General features: G+C 46.0%; 1 protein-coding gene across 1 annotated transcript in view; it reads right to left on the bottom strand.

The window, feature by feature from the left end:
- MAGI1 (membrane associated guanylate kinase, WW and PDZ domain containing 1) overlaps positions 1–6767 on the bottom strand; it is a 348628-nt gene extending 341861 nt beyond the window's left edge. The window contains exon 1 of the mRNA XM_030228181.2: positions 6685–6767. Within this exon, the coding sequence (XP_030084041.1) occupies positions 6685–6730 (46 nt within the window). The 5' untranslated portion in view covers positions 6731–6767. The remainder of the gene's footprint in view (positions 1–6684) is intronic.
- Positions 6768–13133: the final 6366 nt, after the last annotated feature.

The raw sequence follows: 13133 nt of genomic DNA, 5'->3' as shown, positions 1-13133 counted from the left end.
CAACATCTGAACCAACAGAGTTGTGTTTGCAGCTCTGTGTTGGCTACAAATCCATTCCTGGCATATCTGTTCCCAGTTTCCACCTCCCATATGTGTCACTAGGTCCTGGATCCAGCCTTTCCTGCTGGAGATGAGTCATCTTCATCCTCCTCAGTGTGGTGGGGATTAGACCCAAGGCACATTAGCAAAGGGGAAGGCTTGCCTTGGACCAGGGCCAGTTTCAGCATGTCGATAATTTATAAAAACACATTGCTCTCCAGCCAAGCAAGTTTCAGTTCCTAGATGATTCAGCAGCAGAGGCACAAGGAAATATGGATGTGAAAAGTCCCCGGAGGAATTTCTGTATAATTCTGCATTGAAATAAAAAGCCCTGAGACCAGCAGCAGAATGGAAATTGGGAATTAAGGATCATTCCTTCTGTGCCTGCAGGGACTGCTAAAAGCTGGGAAATTTTTAGTGGAGTTTCAGGGCAGGAGGGAAAAAAGAGCAAAGGCAGAAACCAGGGAGGTGGAAGACCCTGAGGTGGAGAAGGAAGGGAAATACAGTTCCTGGTTTTGTTTTGGCCACTTTGCACCAGCTGCAACTTTGTTATCACTAAAAACATTAAAATCCTGTGGGCAGGTAACGGGAAAATTGGAGTGGGAAACCTCTAAAAACACATTTTCAGAAGGCAGCCTGGAAAATGGGAAGTATAAAGAGCTAGGGACAGCTCCAAAGCCCATCTGAGCACTTTGGGTTTTGGATGTGATCCATGTCTATTTTAAAAAAGAATGAGAAAAGAAAATATAAAAGGAAAAGTACCACATAACTGCCCAATGTAAATTAATTCCTGAAAGGGCATGGCAAGCCAAAAATGAATATTTCATCTCTTCTGACCTCTTTCAGTTCATTATCCTAATTGTGAGCTTCAAGACCACAGCAGCATTTCTCTGCATGCAAAATCAGCAGGGATGGAATGGCACAAGGAGTAACAACCCTCTTGAGCAAATTCCAGTGGGAGATGGAGTGAAGGGGACTAGGAGCTATAAAATCACTGCAATAGCATGAAGTAACTTCAAATGGAGTTACTGAACAAATTGTTTGCTCAGAAACACTTTCCACAAGAGAGCACACCCCCCCCCACTCCCTCCTTTTATCCACTGACTCTAACACCACTTGCCCTGAGATGCCCAGAAGTGCTTTGCAAGGTCAAATGGCCATTTCTGAGCATCCTGAACCAATGCTGGACTCACACCATGTCTTGCAGAGCAGTCCCTTCTCCTCAAGAGATGTTTTCCAGCCTGCTCCTGGCAGAAACCTCACACTCATCTGTGTGCAGCCTGGCAGCTTCCCCACAGTTCAGAGAGCAGCTCAGCATCCTGCAGGATGCAACCCTGGCACAAACCCAGCCCTGTCTCCCTGCCTGACCTGCAGCACACCTGCCTGCCTCCAGCACTGCTGGTTCTCCACACAAGCAGCAATTCAATTCTTCTTTTCACAAAGAAAATCCATTCATGTTTTACTGTGCAGCACAGACCTCACCATCCCTCCTTACCCCCATGGGAATCCCACCACAGGTTCCCTGACAGTCAGGACTGGCTGCTGTACTCAGACTGTTGGAATTCCCTGTATTTTAACTTTTGCTGGTTTTAATTGCTGCTCAGCACTGGCATTTCCAAAGGATGTTTCTTTGCTCCTTTTGTGTAGAGCCTGTTTGTGTTCTTTGTGTGCTGCCATCTCTTCCCTGGAGCCCTGGCTAATGAATGCAGCATGCTGATGACCCCTCCATTATAAAGAGTTTAATATTTTTAAATAAATATGGGATGGTGCCATGATTGTGTGGATATTTCATCCAGCCTGCAGCACAAGGAGCTGGCACTGACAATGGCAACCATGCCTTGATTTGTCTTTCTGTTGCTTGTTTGCCATGGAAAGCAAGGGAAGGGGCTGGGATGTAACACAGAATAGAATAACACAGCAGCAGATGTGTTATTCCAAGTGTATCACAAGGAGCTGCTCCTCATCCCAGCACAACAGATGAATGCAATAAAGAGAAAACTTTTAAATTGTTATTTGCCTTTTTGAAGCTACAGGGCCACAAGATTATTAGCTGAGCCTCAGAGTAAACCAGAGGAAGGTACATGGGGGGAATTCTGTTATATTGTGTTTCCACTGTGTTGTAACAGAATTAACACATTAGCTTGACATGTTGCTGATATAATTAATTCTTAATTTCAGAGTAAAATTCATCCTAAGCAGTAACATTAAAAACCAAACCAATAGCAACAAAGGAAAAGAGAAAGGAGAAGCGCCTGAGATCAGGTCAAATTTTTCAACATGTTAATTAAGTTTTCAGCCCATCAACTTCTGTTGTCCTAATTTCCCTTCTTTCCTTCTGGGTGTATCTGGATTTTTGCTATATGTAGATCATGTGGGTTAGATCTAAATTTGCTTGTCCCTCACAACCATTTCTCAGGCAGTAAAAACCTCCTAGAGAGTTCACCCAATGGTACCCAAGGATTGCCTTCACTCCCAGGTGGCAGAAAGCCAGGATTGATTCTCCACAACTTCCACTCCCAGCCCACGGTTTTACCAAGGCATGGGGTGTGAACAGGGACTGCTGCCAAGGCAGTGATTTACAGCAGTGCAATCCATCCCCACGGACAAGGAGGAGCAGTGAGAGCTGATACCAGCTGTTCCCCAAATGTTCCCACTGAGGAGCCAGCTTCTGCACTTAAAATCCCAGCTTCCAGATTGGAGAAACCCACTTCTCTGCTTCCTCCTGCAGCCAGGCATCCTTCAGGCTCATTGTGCTGCTGCCTTCTTGCTAGACACCTCTCCCCTACACCTGCTTCCCCTCAAGGGGGCAAGTGTGCACAGCCAGACCCAAAAATGTGCCCTCCTGCAATCCACCCAGCTCAGATAAGCCCATTTTCCCTGCCAAACAGCCACCAGGGCTCCAAAGTGCCAAGTCCAAGCCCCATCAGCCTCTCTCTTCTCTTTTTAGGAGCCCAGCTCACTGGAGAGCCAGGCAGCCCATGGTCCTTTACCCTGGAACAGGAACAATTAGTCAGCCTGTGGCAAATGGATGGGGAAGGGAAGGTCAGGATTATTTTAAGTGACTTTGCTCTGAGATTAATGAGGAGGCAGTCTGAAGCCATACCCAGCCTCTTGGTTGCTATTTCTGGCTCTCTCCTCCCTGTGCAGCTCCTTTCAGTGGTGGTGTCTGCCACAGCACTGTAAGGGAGGTGTCTCCACACGCCCCAAGCCTCATCCCCATGTCTGCATCTACCCCTGAAATGGGGAGTGCTGTGCATTAAAATTCTACCCTGGCATGGCATGGGCTGTGCCTGCAGATGTTGGGAAGGGCAGGGTAGCTGGGTGCCCTCAGGAGGAGCAGGAAACAGCCAGCAGCTCTCCTGCCACGGCTTCTGGACTTAAAGAGAGGGAAAAAAACATACAAGAGACCCCTCCAAAAACTCAGCTTTCCAGAGATCAAGGTAACACCTGCCTAAGCCCAGAGCCTGGAGTGTGTGCTGAGCTCAGGAGCACAGCAGAGAGGTACAATTACCTAATTGCCTCTGAATTGTGTCACTTAGGAAGTGTTTTGCATGGTGCCATGGCCTCTGGAAGAGACAGTCCTTGCCCTGAGAGTCTCCCCCCACGCCACCCTGCCTGTCAGGCTGGCTCCCATGAGCCAGGGGGGTGACAGTCCTTGGGGGCCCGTGGTCCTTTCTGCCTGCCTTTCCTTCACTCTCTCCTCTGCTCCCAAACAGCCAAACACTTGCATTAGTTATGGTTCACTGACTGCCTGAGTTTTTACATATGTATATAAAATAATCAGAAGTGCCCTATAGATTTAAAATTCCTCTGTGAGACAGGGTGGGCATAAGTGCTACGTTATTAACCACTAGGAAAGAAAACTGAGAGGATTCATTAAACAAGAGGGCAGCTGGGAAATAAACCATTTCCCCCATAGTTTCTGAACAACTGCAGTTCACAAAACATTAAATTTCTAATTATAAGCCCAGGAAGTTTTAATGTAAAAAAAGTGACTTGTGAAACAAAATATGGGTTTTTCTGCTCATTAAAATATCCCCTGAGTAATAATTTCTCTGCCCTTAATGCTGAACCTTAAGGTTTTCCCAGGTAAGTAGGTAATTAACACAATTCTGGTTCAGCTGCACAGCCCTGGCAGTAATGGAGCTGGTTCTGCTGGATGCTGGGCTCCCCTCTGGGTAACAGCAGCAGGGGCTGGTTATCCCGTGGTGCTCCTGGGAAGATGCATCCTTGGAAAAGGATTTCACACCAAAATACATGGGAAACAGAGGGCCAAATCCCTGAGGGCATTACTTTCCCAGTGGGAAGCAGCAGCATTTACACTCCTGCAGATCTGCCCTGAACACGTTATTCTGCTCTCCAAGCAGCACTGACTGCTCTGAGCCAGCACAGACACCAGCACAGGATAAAAAACCTTCCTGGCAAGAGGGCTGGTGGTAACACACAGCTCTGGGCTGGCTCAGAGCAGCTGCCTGCTCTGTGGTGCATGTCAGACAGGGGTTTTGTGAAGTCAGCTCTGTGGTGGAGAGGAATGAGGCTGTCAGGCAGGTTTGGATCCATGGGGAGAACAAGTCCCATTGTTACCAGGCCCCCTGAGTGAAATGACTTCTGCAGTGCAGGTGTTGGACTGAGCCCTCTTAAATCAGATTGGGAATGTCAGTCCTGGGAACAAGTCAGGCAACCTGGGACAGCCTCAAAGCAGACATAGTTCCTTTACATCCAACCAATCCTCTCTATGGTACCCTGCACTCAGAGGTGAAGCCCAAGACATGATTCATTTTAAAGGCAAGGGCTTTCTGCAATTTACCAGCTTTCTGCACCTCACCAAGGCCAAGCAAGGCTTAACACCAAGATCATCTGCCTTCCAGCCCTTCTGAGCTGACTGACAGCCACCCTTCCCTTTGCATTTCAGGTTTCCTGCATTTATCACAACAAGTGCAGTCATATCTGCAACCACAAGCAGCTCAAGGCAGGCAAAGCTTTTCATGTGGGAAGCAAATCTTCCACTAATGCACTTCAGCCTGGAAACCAGACCATCAGGAGCAGGAAGCCCAGCAGGCAGAGCCCTCCTTCAGCCCTCAGACTGAGCCCAAAGCAACCTCTGCACGTGGTCCATGGCCCAGCTCCAGCAGCAGGACCTTCTGTGTAAGGGACCCCAGCCCCACACCACCACTCTGCCCCAGCTATGGGGCACTCTGGCTCACCTCTCCTCATCCAGATGTTTCTCATTTGCAGAGTCTCAGCCAGAGCTGGGCACTTTGCTCAAGGGACTTGGTGATGTTTGTTCCAGACCACCTTGAATGGAGGTGTCAGATCCCCCAGGGCAGCTCCATCCCCCAAGCTCTGTGGGAGCAACCCCTGATTGCTTTTAACAGCAGCTTTCCTACACAGTAGGAAAAGTTTCCCACTTCCAGTAACCAAGTCACTTCTCCCTGAAGCTTTGGATGAAAAATAAGATGTAAAACCAAATTACCCAGTGTTTATGTACATAATTCCCTGTGCATCTGGATAAGAGCATGCCTGTGGCCTCTTTATGCTTCATCTGATTCTCATTAGGTGCTTGTGATTCCTTCTTGATAAGGTTTTATTGCTCCCCTTGACACTCTGAGCTATGGTTGGGCTCTTTATTCTCTGCAGCTGCCCTGGTGTGGCCAAGGACTGTCCAACCCAGCCTGGCTGATCCACCTCAAGCTCTGTCAAACAACAGCCTGAAGAACTAGAAATAAAGCCAGAGCTCTCCAAAGTTAATTTGGTGAAGTGGCTGCTGGGGCTTTGCTGACAGTAACTGAGACCAGAGCAGGGGATGAGGCAGGGGCAGAGCCTGTGCATGGCCTGGGGCAGCACTACAGCACAGCAGCCTTCCTCTGCACCAGGCCAGGCTCTGAAGGGATTCTTTAGCAGCTAAACCTTGCAGCACTCTGTGGGCAACACTCCAAGAAAAGGTATTTTGCAAATATAGTTTTCTTTCTGTGAATTACCCCTCTCCTCACTCTTCTGATCCATCTACAAAAGCAGATTACAATCTATTTCTGGGTGAGCAGGTGAGAGACACAAAGGGAATTTGGCTGATTGAGTGTTAAGCCTCATCTTCAGCAATTTTAGGATTTTGTTCTTCAGAATCTTGGTTTGACCAGAGAAATTAATGTTCTGGGATGTGCACAGAAGTAGACCAATTGTTTTCCTATCATTATTGTCACCTTCAATTGAGGAGAACATTATCAGATCTAGCCTTTGATGCATATCAGAAACATCCACCTGGACAGCATTCCTGTTTGTAAAATGCACATTTACCTGGCAGTAAAAATCCCTGCAATCAGCAGCAGCAGAAAGGTTTAACATACTTAAAGATTTCTCCCACTAACAAAGGAACAGGAGAACTACAGATTTACCCTAAACTGGAATTTATGGCAACCCAGCAAAAACAAGTAAATAAGAAATACACAGACAAAAAACTCACAAAACAATCAAGCTCAGCAGTTTTTCATGAACCACTGAGATATCTTGGCAGCTCTGATTTTTTTGTAGCTTCCAGTAACCAGCTCTTGTGAGGAAGGGAGTAGCCCAAAACAACAACAAAAAACCCCAGTTCCTTACCCCCTTTGTGGCTTATGGGAGTTGAAAGTCAAGAATTTCCAGGAACATCACCTTGGCCTCCAACTTCTTGCAGAGGAGTCTGAAGTCTCACTTGCATGAGGTCTCTCCCCTGCTCCTCATCTTCCCCCTCTGCACTTTCCCTGTGCCAAGAGATGAGGTTTTGTGACTCTGTGCTGCCTTTATAGCCCTGATCCAGCACCCAGTGGCCAGAATTAACTCCATTAAATTTATAAAGCAATTAGGACTGGGTGAGCAATTCCAAAACAACCTCAGTGAAAGTCCTCCCAGCTTTTTAAACAAATTCATTCCAGCTGGGTTCATGCTCCTCGTGCATCAGCTTCCCACAGGGATCCATCCCAGCATGGGAGGTCAGAGGCAGAAAAGGTTTTGGAAGGGTGAATGTTAAGGGAGAATTAGAAGCTGTATGCAAATCCTGAGTTTAAGTGAGGGCCTGTGCAAACAGGAAAACCTCCCAGGCCACGTGAGCTAAATTAAATCAGCACAAGCATGGGGTCCATGAATGAGCCATGGGTCAGGGACTGGGGGAAAACAGCACTCCTGGAACTGATTAATTGAAGGGAGTTGTGATCTGTCTGCAAATAATTCAATTGAGCAATTAGAGCTGGGCAAGGAAATGTTTTTGCGTGTGGCAGATTCTGAAATATTTCTCTGTTTTGGCTTAGGAGAAAAGGAATAAAAACTGAAAAGTGAAAGAAAATTCAGACAAGGTCCATCCTGAATCTGCTTACATTGGTTTGAAATGCTTCTTGTTTCCTCTCTGGCCTTATTATAATTCTATTTTATAATTATTTTACCTTTCAACATCAAGAATATGGTTCAGACTGCATATCTGGAAAGAAATTTCATTCTAAACATCAAAAACATTTCAGAGTGTTAATAAAAGCTTTATCAAAACATCTCTTTTCAAGGTGAAAAAAGCATTTTCAAGAAGTCATCATTACTCTGGGGGGGAAAAAATCTCCCAGTTAAAAATCCACAATCCTCTCAGTCCTTTATCTGTTGCATATTACTGATCTCTAAAGGCAAGAGCTTTGGAGGGGGTCAGGTTTTCTCAGTTACCTTAAATGATACAACCCATCAAACAGCATTTATTAATTGTCCAGGTGCTGGGAACAGAGCACAACCAAGTGAAGCAGGACAGGAGCATCACAGCTCTGTATCTCCTACATCTCAATCCACAGCTCTTCTCATTATCTTAGTGGTCCTAAACGAGGCCAGTCAAACCCTCAGCATTTCTCCAAGGACAGGACTGGGGAGATCATGTTCCAGAGGACCCTGAAAATGGCAAAGGGGTGGCTCAGTTCCCATCACAAAAAGCTGTAACACAAGCAGGGCACGAAGGCAGCGAGGCTCCCTGCTCTCTAGGACTAAAAGTGAACAAATCTGCAGTTGGCCCTGGAGGAAACACCATGTAAGGACCTGCTCTGACCCCAAACACCCCTTAAAGTCTCCCAAGGGAAGCCCTTGAAGGGTTTTTTATGTGTGAGTATAAAGTAGGCATTGATTAGGGTTTATTAAGATTTAAGATAACTTTGACATACAAAAGCAAGGAGAGTGTGTTGGTCAATTTTCATCATTTTGAAAGTTTCTCTGCCATATCTTACTGACATTTAATCAAATCTTCCATGGGAAATATTTGATTTGGTTGATTGAGTCTCAAGAAATGAAGTTGTAAAGTTTATCTGGCTGAGGATGATGTGCAGCTCACAGCCACAGCCTGTTTGAAGTGACTGGCTCAGGAGTGGGATATGAGACACCCTCTCAAACAGCACTTATTAATTATCTGGGTGTTGGGATTTAAAACCACCACAGGAAGAAGGAAAACAGTTGCAGCCTGGGTCTCACACACCTCCTCAGTCCAGCAACTTTATTCTTTTTGATCCTGTGTATGGTTGCCAAATATTTCACCCTGACATGAGTAACTTTTTCAAGGTGATTAACAAATTTTTATTGCTTCTCTGATAAAGGTGAGCGAGAAAAAGCTTCAGCTAACATTGCCAAAGCCTGAGAAAGGATTACTCATCTTTCATGTCTAGATGTTAAAATTAGTCTTACACAAAAAGGTTGTTGGAGCAAAAAATCTTAAATTTTTAATATATGATTTCTCTTAAAAGGCCTTCCACCCCAGGATCTCAAATCAATTTAATTAGAAACTGTAAACTTAATTAGAAGTCAGAACAACCCTGCCACTGAGGCAAATCTCTGATTAATGGAGAAGTTTCTATCAGGGGCCAAATTCAGTCCCGGCCAGACTGGCAAAGGCATCAGAAAGACAGACAAAACAGCTGAAAAAAGGCTGGAAGAGAAACTGTCCTTAAAAAACACTGGATGGACACAACCACCACAGACCAAAGTATTCTGGAAAGAATTCCTTGGAGGAAGAAGCCCAAAATGGCACCCTGGGCACCCTGTGCTGCTGCCAGCTGTCCTGGGGGCTGTAGCAGGGTGAGGTGGAGCCTGGGGCATTCCTGCTGAGGAGGAAAGGAACAGGCAGACCAAGGTGTCCTCAAGCCCAAGGGCTTCTCTGTGTCCCCTGCAGAGCAGAGTCACATGCAGTCACAGCAGAGTCCCCAAGGTCTGGCCCAGCAGCCTGGTGACATAACCTGGGCTGAGCAAATAACCCTGCAGATAACACTGAAATAGCAACACGTCTCAAGAGCTGGCAAACTGTTGGAAAGGTGACTTTATTGTGCACTATGCCCAGGGACAAAGGACTGGCAATTTAATGACAGGGAGCTGTTTGATTCCTGACTGGCAATAGAGGAACTGGCAGAAACACCACCTGGCTTTGTGCAGCAAAGAAACAAGGTCAAGGACTCCTCTCATCCCATCTGTGGTGTTTACACGTGGCAATTTGTATTACGGGGGAAGAAGAGATCTTGTCAGAAATCAAGACCCCCGTTGTCCCCAGGAGAAGCCCCAGATGAGAGGCAGTGTGTGCCTCAGAGCCATGTGCTCCAGGTCAGCTCCCCAGAGTCCTCTCCACTCAGTGGGTGTTGTGGATCTGAGATGGGTCTGGTGCTGCAAAGACCTTCCAGCTCTGCTGAGGAGCTGCTGGCCTGGCTGCAGCTCAGCAGACAAGAAGGGGGATCAGGGGGATGCAGATGCAGTGAGGCTCCAGCCCACAGGGTAGGAAATGAGATCCAGCTCTGTCACAGCTCGCTGTGGAGGTGTTTTACAGGAATGTACTCCCTTTTCCCTAGACACCTCTGTGCTTCACTGTCAGAACTGTAACACTAGCTTAAAGCCTTTTGGATGCTATAAGCATCCTCCTGCATGAATTATGCCCTCAGTAAAAAAACAATTTCTACTCCCAGTTACATCAATTTAAATCTTCAAACGAGGATTTTGGCTTTGTATCAGCGCCTTTGATAGACACAGTCCCCCTGGGCCTGGTTGGGCTGCACTTACACATTTTCAGTGGAGCTGCACTGGGAACATGGATTTTTCTCCCATCCTTCAGTTTCCTAAACCTCAGGTGGTTTGGGGAAGGTTGGTGCTGAAGACTCAAAGCGAGAGCTTGGCAGCAGAAGTGAGGAGCCATTCCCTGTGGCAGGGCTGTGCTGGCTGTGCTCAGGGAGGGGAGAAGTGGGGCTGGGATCTCCTCCAGGAAGGCATGGGCTCAAAGGGGGAACAGCATTTTCTGCTGGAACTTCATTCCACTCCTCCATAAGTGTCAGTCCTTTCACTGTCCTGCTTAGGCAACTGTCCTCTGCTTCTCTTCCAACACAAACCATCCTATGATTCTAAGGAAGCTTTTTCCATAGAGGGGATCCAGGTATTTTCCCTGGATATAGAAATCAGGCTCCATAATGGAAATTCAGCTCCATCCCGTGCAGAAAAAAAGTTGGCTGGGTAAAGGCAAAGATGTAAACTACAAGCAGAATGAAGGAAGATTTTGCCTTGTGGTTTTACGAGGCTGGTTTATGAGATGTGTGTTACTAATGAGATATTTGATGTAGCCAGTTTACTGATGCCAAACTCCCTCAGAAATGAGAAGGAGTTTTGCCTGGGTAGCAAGGGTATTAAAATGGTCCCAGAAACTCAGAATATTTGGGATGGATAGTTAAAAATAAAAAAAGGAAAGAGGAAAAAAAAAAAGAAAAAGGAAAACCCCCTCTGGATTTAGTGTATAGTCGTTAACAAGGTATCCCACAGGTAGAACATGATTTATTGAAAACTGGAGAATCTGTCCTGGTTTTGCTAGAATAGAGGGTTTTGTTCTGCTCAGGGCACTTTATATGAAACAGATGCACAGTCGATAAATCAGGCTGTCCAGCAGGAAGCACAGGCTGCATTTGCTGTATAAATTATCATGTTCTTTCTAGGTAAGTGCTATGGATGAAAACAGGGGTATTCTTGCTCCTTAAAAAACATCAACTATTATTGCAGGAGAAAAGAATCCTTTGGCCTGTAGGATGTAGCAGTGGAGAGAACAGTCAAGGCAAAACTCCCTACAGAAATCACTTTCAGAGTAAGAACTCGATTAAAAGAGGAGACAATGGGAATATTTGGAATGTAAGACCAGCAGGATGTTCTACTTTCTCAAGTTTCCCTTGGATTTCTTTCCAAATGGCTGCCCCAAAAAAGCAAACACATTCAAGCACTTTGAGCTGATAGGAGAGGCAAATCCATTTGCAAACCCCTTCTCTCTTTTCTTGGCAAGGACATTAACCAGCACTCGGGCAGTCTGCAACACGCCATGAGATCTCCAGTGATGCTGTGAGGAACCACAGCAGGGAAAGCAGCAGGACGTGGCAGTCCAAGAAGGAACTGCCTTTGTTTGAGAACTGCTAAAAATATGTATACAAAAAGCTGTAACGTGGGTGGCTTTTAGTCAGAATTTAGAATGCAGAAGGGTATTATGGTTTTTTAATAAAAGCTGGTGAGGAGTGATGCCATGGGAGGGGATTTCCTGGAGTTAGGTTCTTATGAATGATAGATACGTGAGACACAGAGCAGTTCACCAACTGCCATTTCTATGTGGCTGCATTTTCACTTGCAACTTTTCTGTGCCTCACTCCCCATAACATTAAAAGTCTGCTGAAAATGGGTGTTGTTTTACTGAAAATGTCAACTACCTAAGCCAAGGCTTAGGTGAAGGCAGCACTTATCTGGGGAGGCACTGAGGAATTCTCTGAACAGAGCACAGCCAAGGGTGCATCCCCCCCTTGCTCCATCCTGCCTCTTTCCTTTCTTCTTTTTTTTTTTTTTCCATTTAAACTGCATAAGCTGCAGATGAAAAAATATATAAATAGTAATTCTATATATAGTCCTGGGATAAAACTGCAGTTCATTTATGACAGCTGACAAATCTAAAACGGGCAATGTAAGTGCATTACAAAATGATTAAACCTTAAGTTCTCTTACCCCCAGCTACAGGGCTGCATTAACATTACATTACCCACTGAATAATGCAATCTGCTGCAGTTTTATGCCAACACAGAAATATAGCCAAAATAGCCCCTTCCCTTCTATTTACAGCTGGTGTCTCAAAACCCATCTTCCTTGTGCAGCTTCCGCTGGCCTGCGTCTGCTCAGAGTCAATAAAACAGGAATCCTACGGAGCTGGAGATGGTTGGAAGCATTTTCTTGGGCTTAAGCCACACAAATGGCATGTGCAATGGGCTTAGGACTCTGCTAGCAGGATTACAGAGGTATCAGACTACATATCCCTGGGCTGGGGCTGAAATCAATACTGGTTACTTGGGAGAGATGTAATGGATTCAATCTGACCAAAACTTTAATTACAATTTTTGTTATGACACCGGCTTTTCTATCTCTGGATCTCGTTGAGCTTAGGCAGAACATGTCAGAGCATTGTGTAACACAGTGTTGAGTATTCCCATTATCTACCCCTCACCAGGGAAGCAGCTCCCTGCAGCAGGCAGGTCACAGGCAGAAGAGGTGGGTGGAAATCAAATATCCACTGACCCCCTCCACCCTTTGCAAGCTGCAGAGGTGACACAGCCACGCTGCCTTGGTGATTTACCATTGTACTGTGATTTTAGGACTCATTCATGGCTGCTCATTCCTTGCTGCTTCTCTTCGTGGCATGACATGAATGACAAGATGTGGGAGATAATAATATGAGGAAGGAAAAAGGAGCCTGGCAGAGAAATTTACAGTTGTCAGATTGTTTTTTCCCAGAATAAACAGTGTTCTCTGTCCAGGGAACGTCAGGCTGGGATTGAGGATATTTGAGAACCCAGGAAGTGGGGATGCCTTTGCACATGCAAACGGTTTTTTCATCTCCCTCGAGGTCACATTCTGCTTTATGGTACTGATGCCACCTAATACACCATGGTCCCCTTCAGCTCAAGAGAATAATTAAGGAGAGCCCCATTAAAATGCAATGATTTTTATCCTTCCTCACCCAGGACCCTTGGGATTTAGCCAGGAGTTGCCCTGGGCAGGTGTTCCATGGAGCTTCCCAGAGAAGGCACCTGAACAGTAACTCCAAGGGGAACCTCCCTAAA

The sequence above is a fragment of the Serinus canaria genome, chromosome 12 (assembly GCF_022539315.1).
Source record: "Serinus canaria isolate serCan28SL12 chromosome 12, serCan2020, whole genome shotgun sequence".
NCBI lineage: Eukaryota > Metazoa > Chordata > Aves > Passeriformes > Fringillidae > Serinus > Serinus canaria.
Note: the sequence above shows the minus strand (reverse complement) of the source record. Positions and strands in the feature narration are given on the sequence as shown.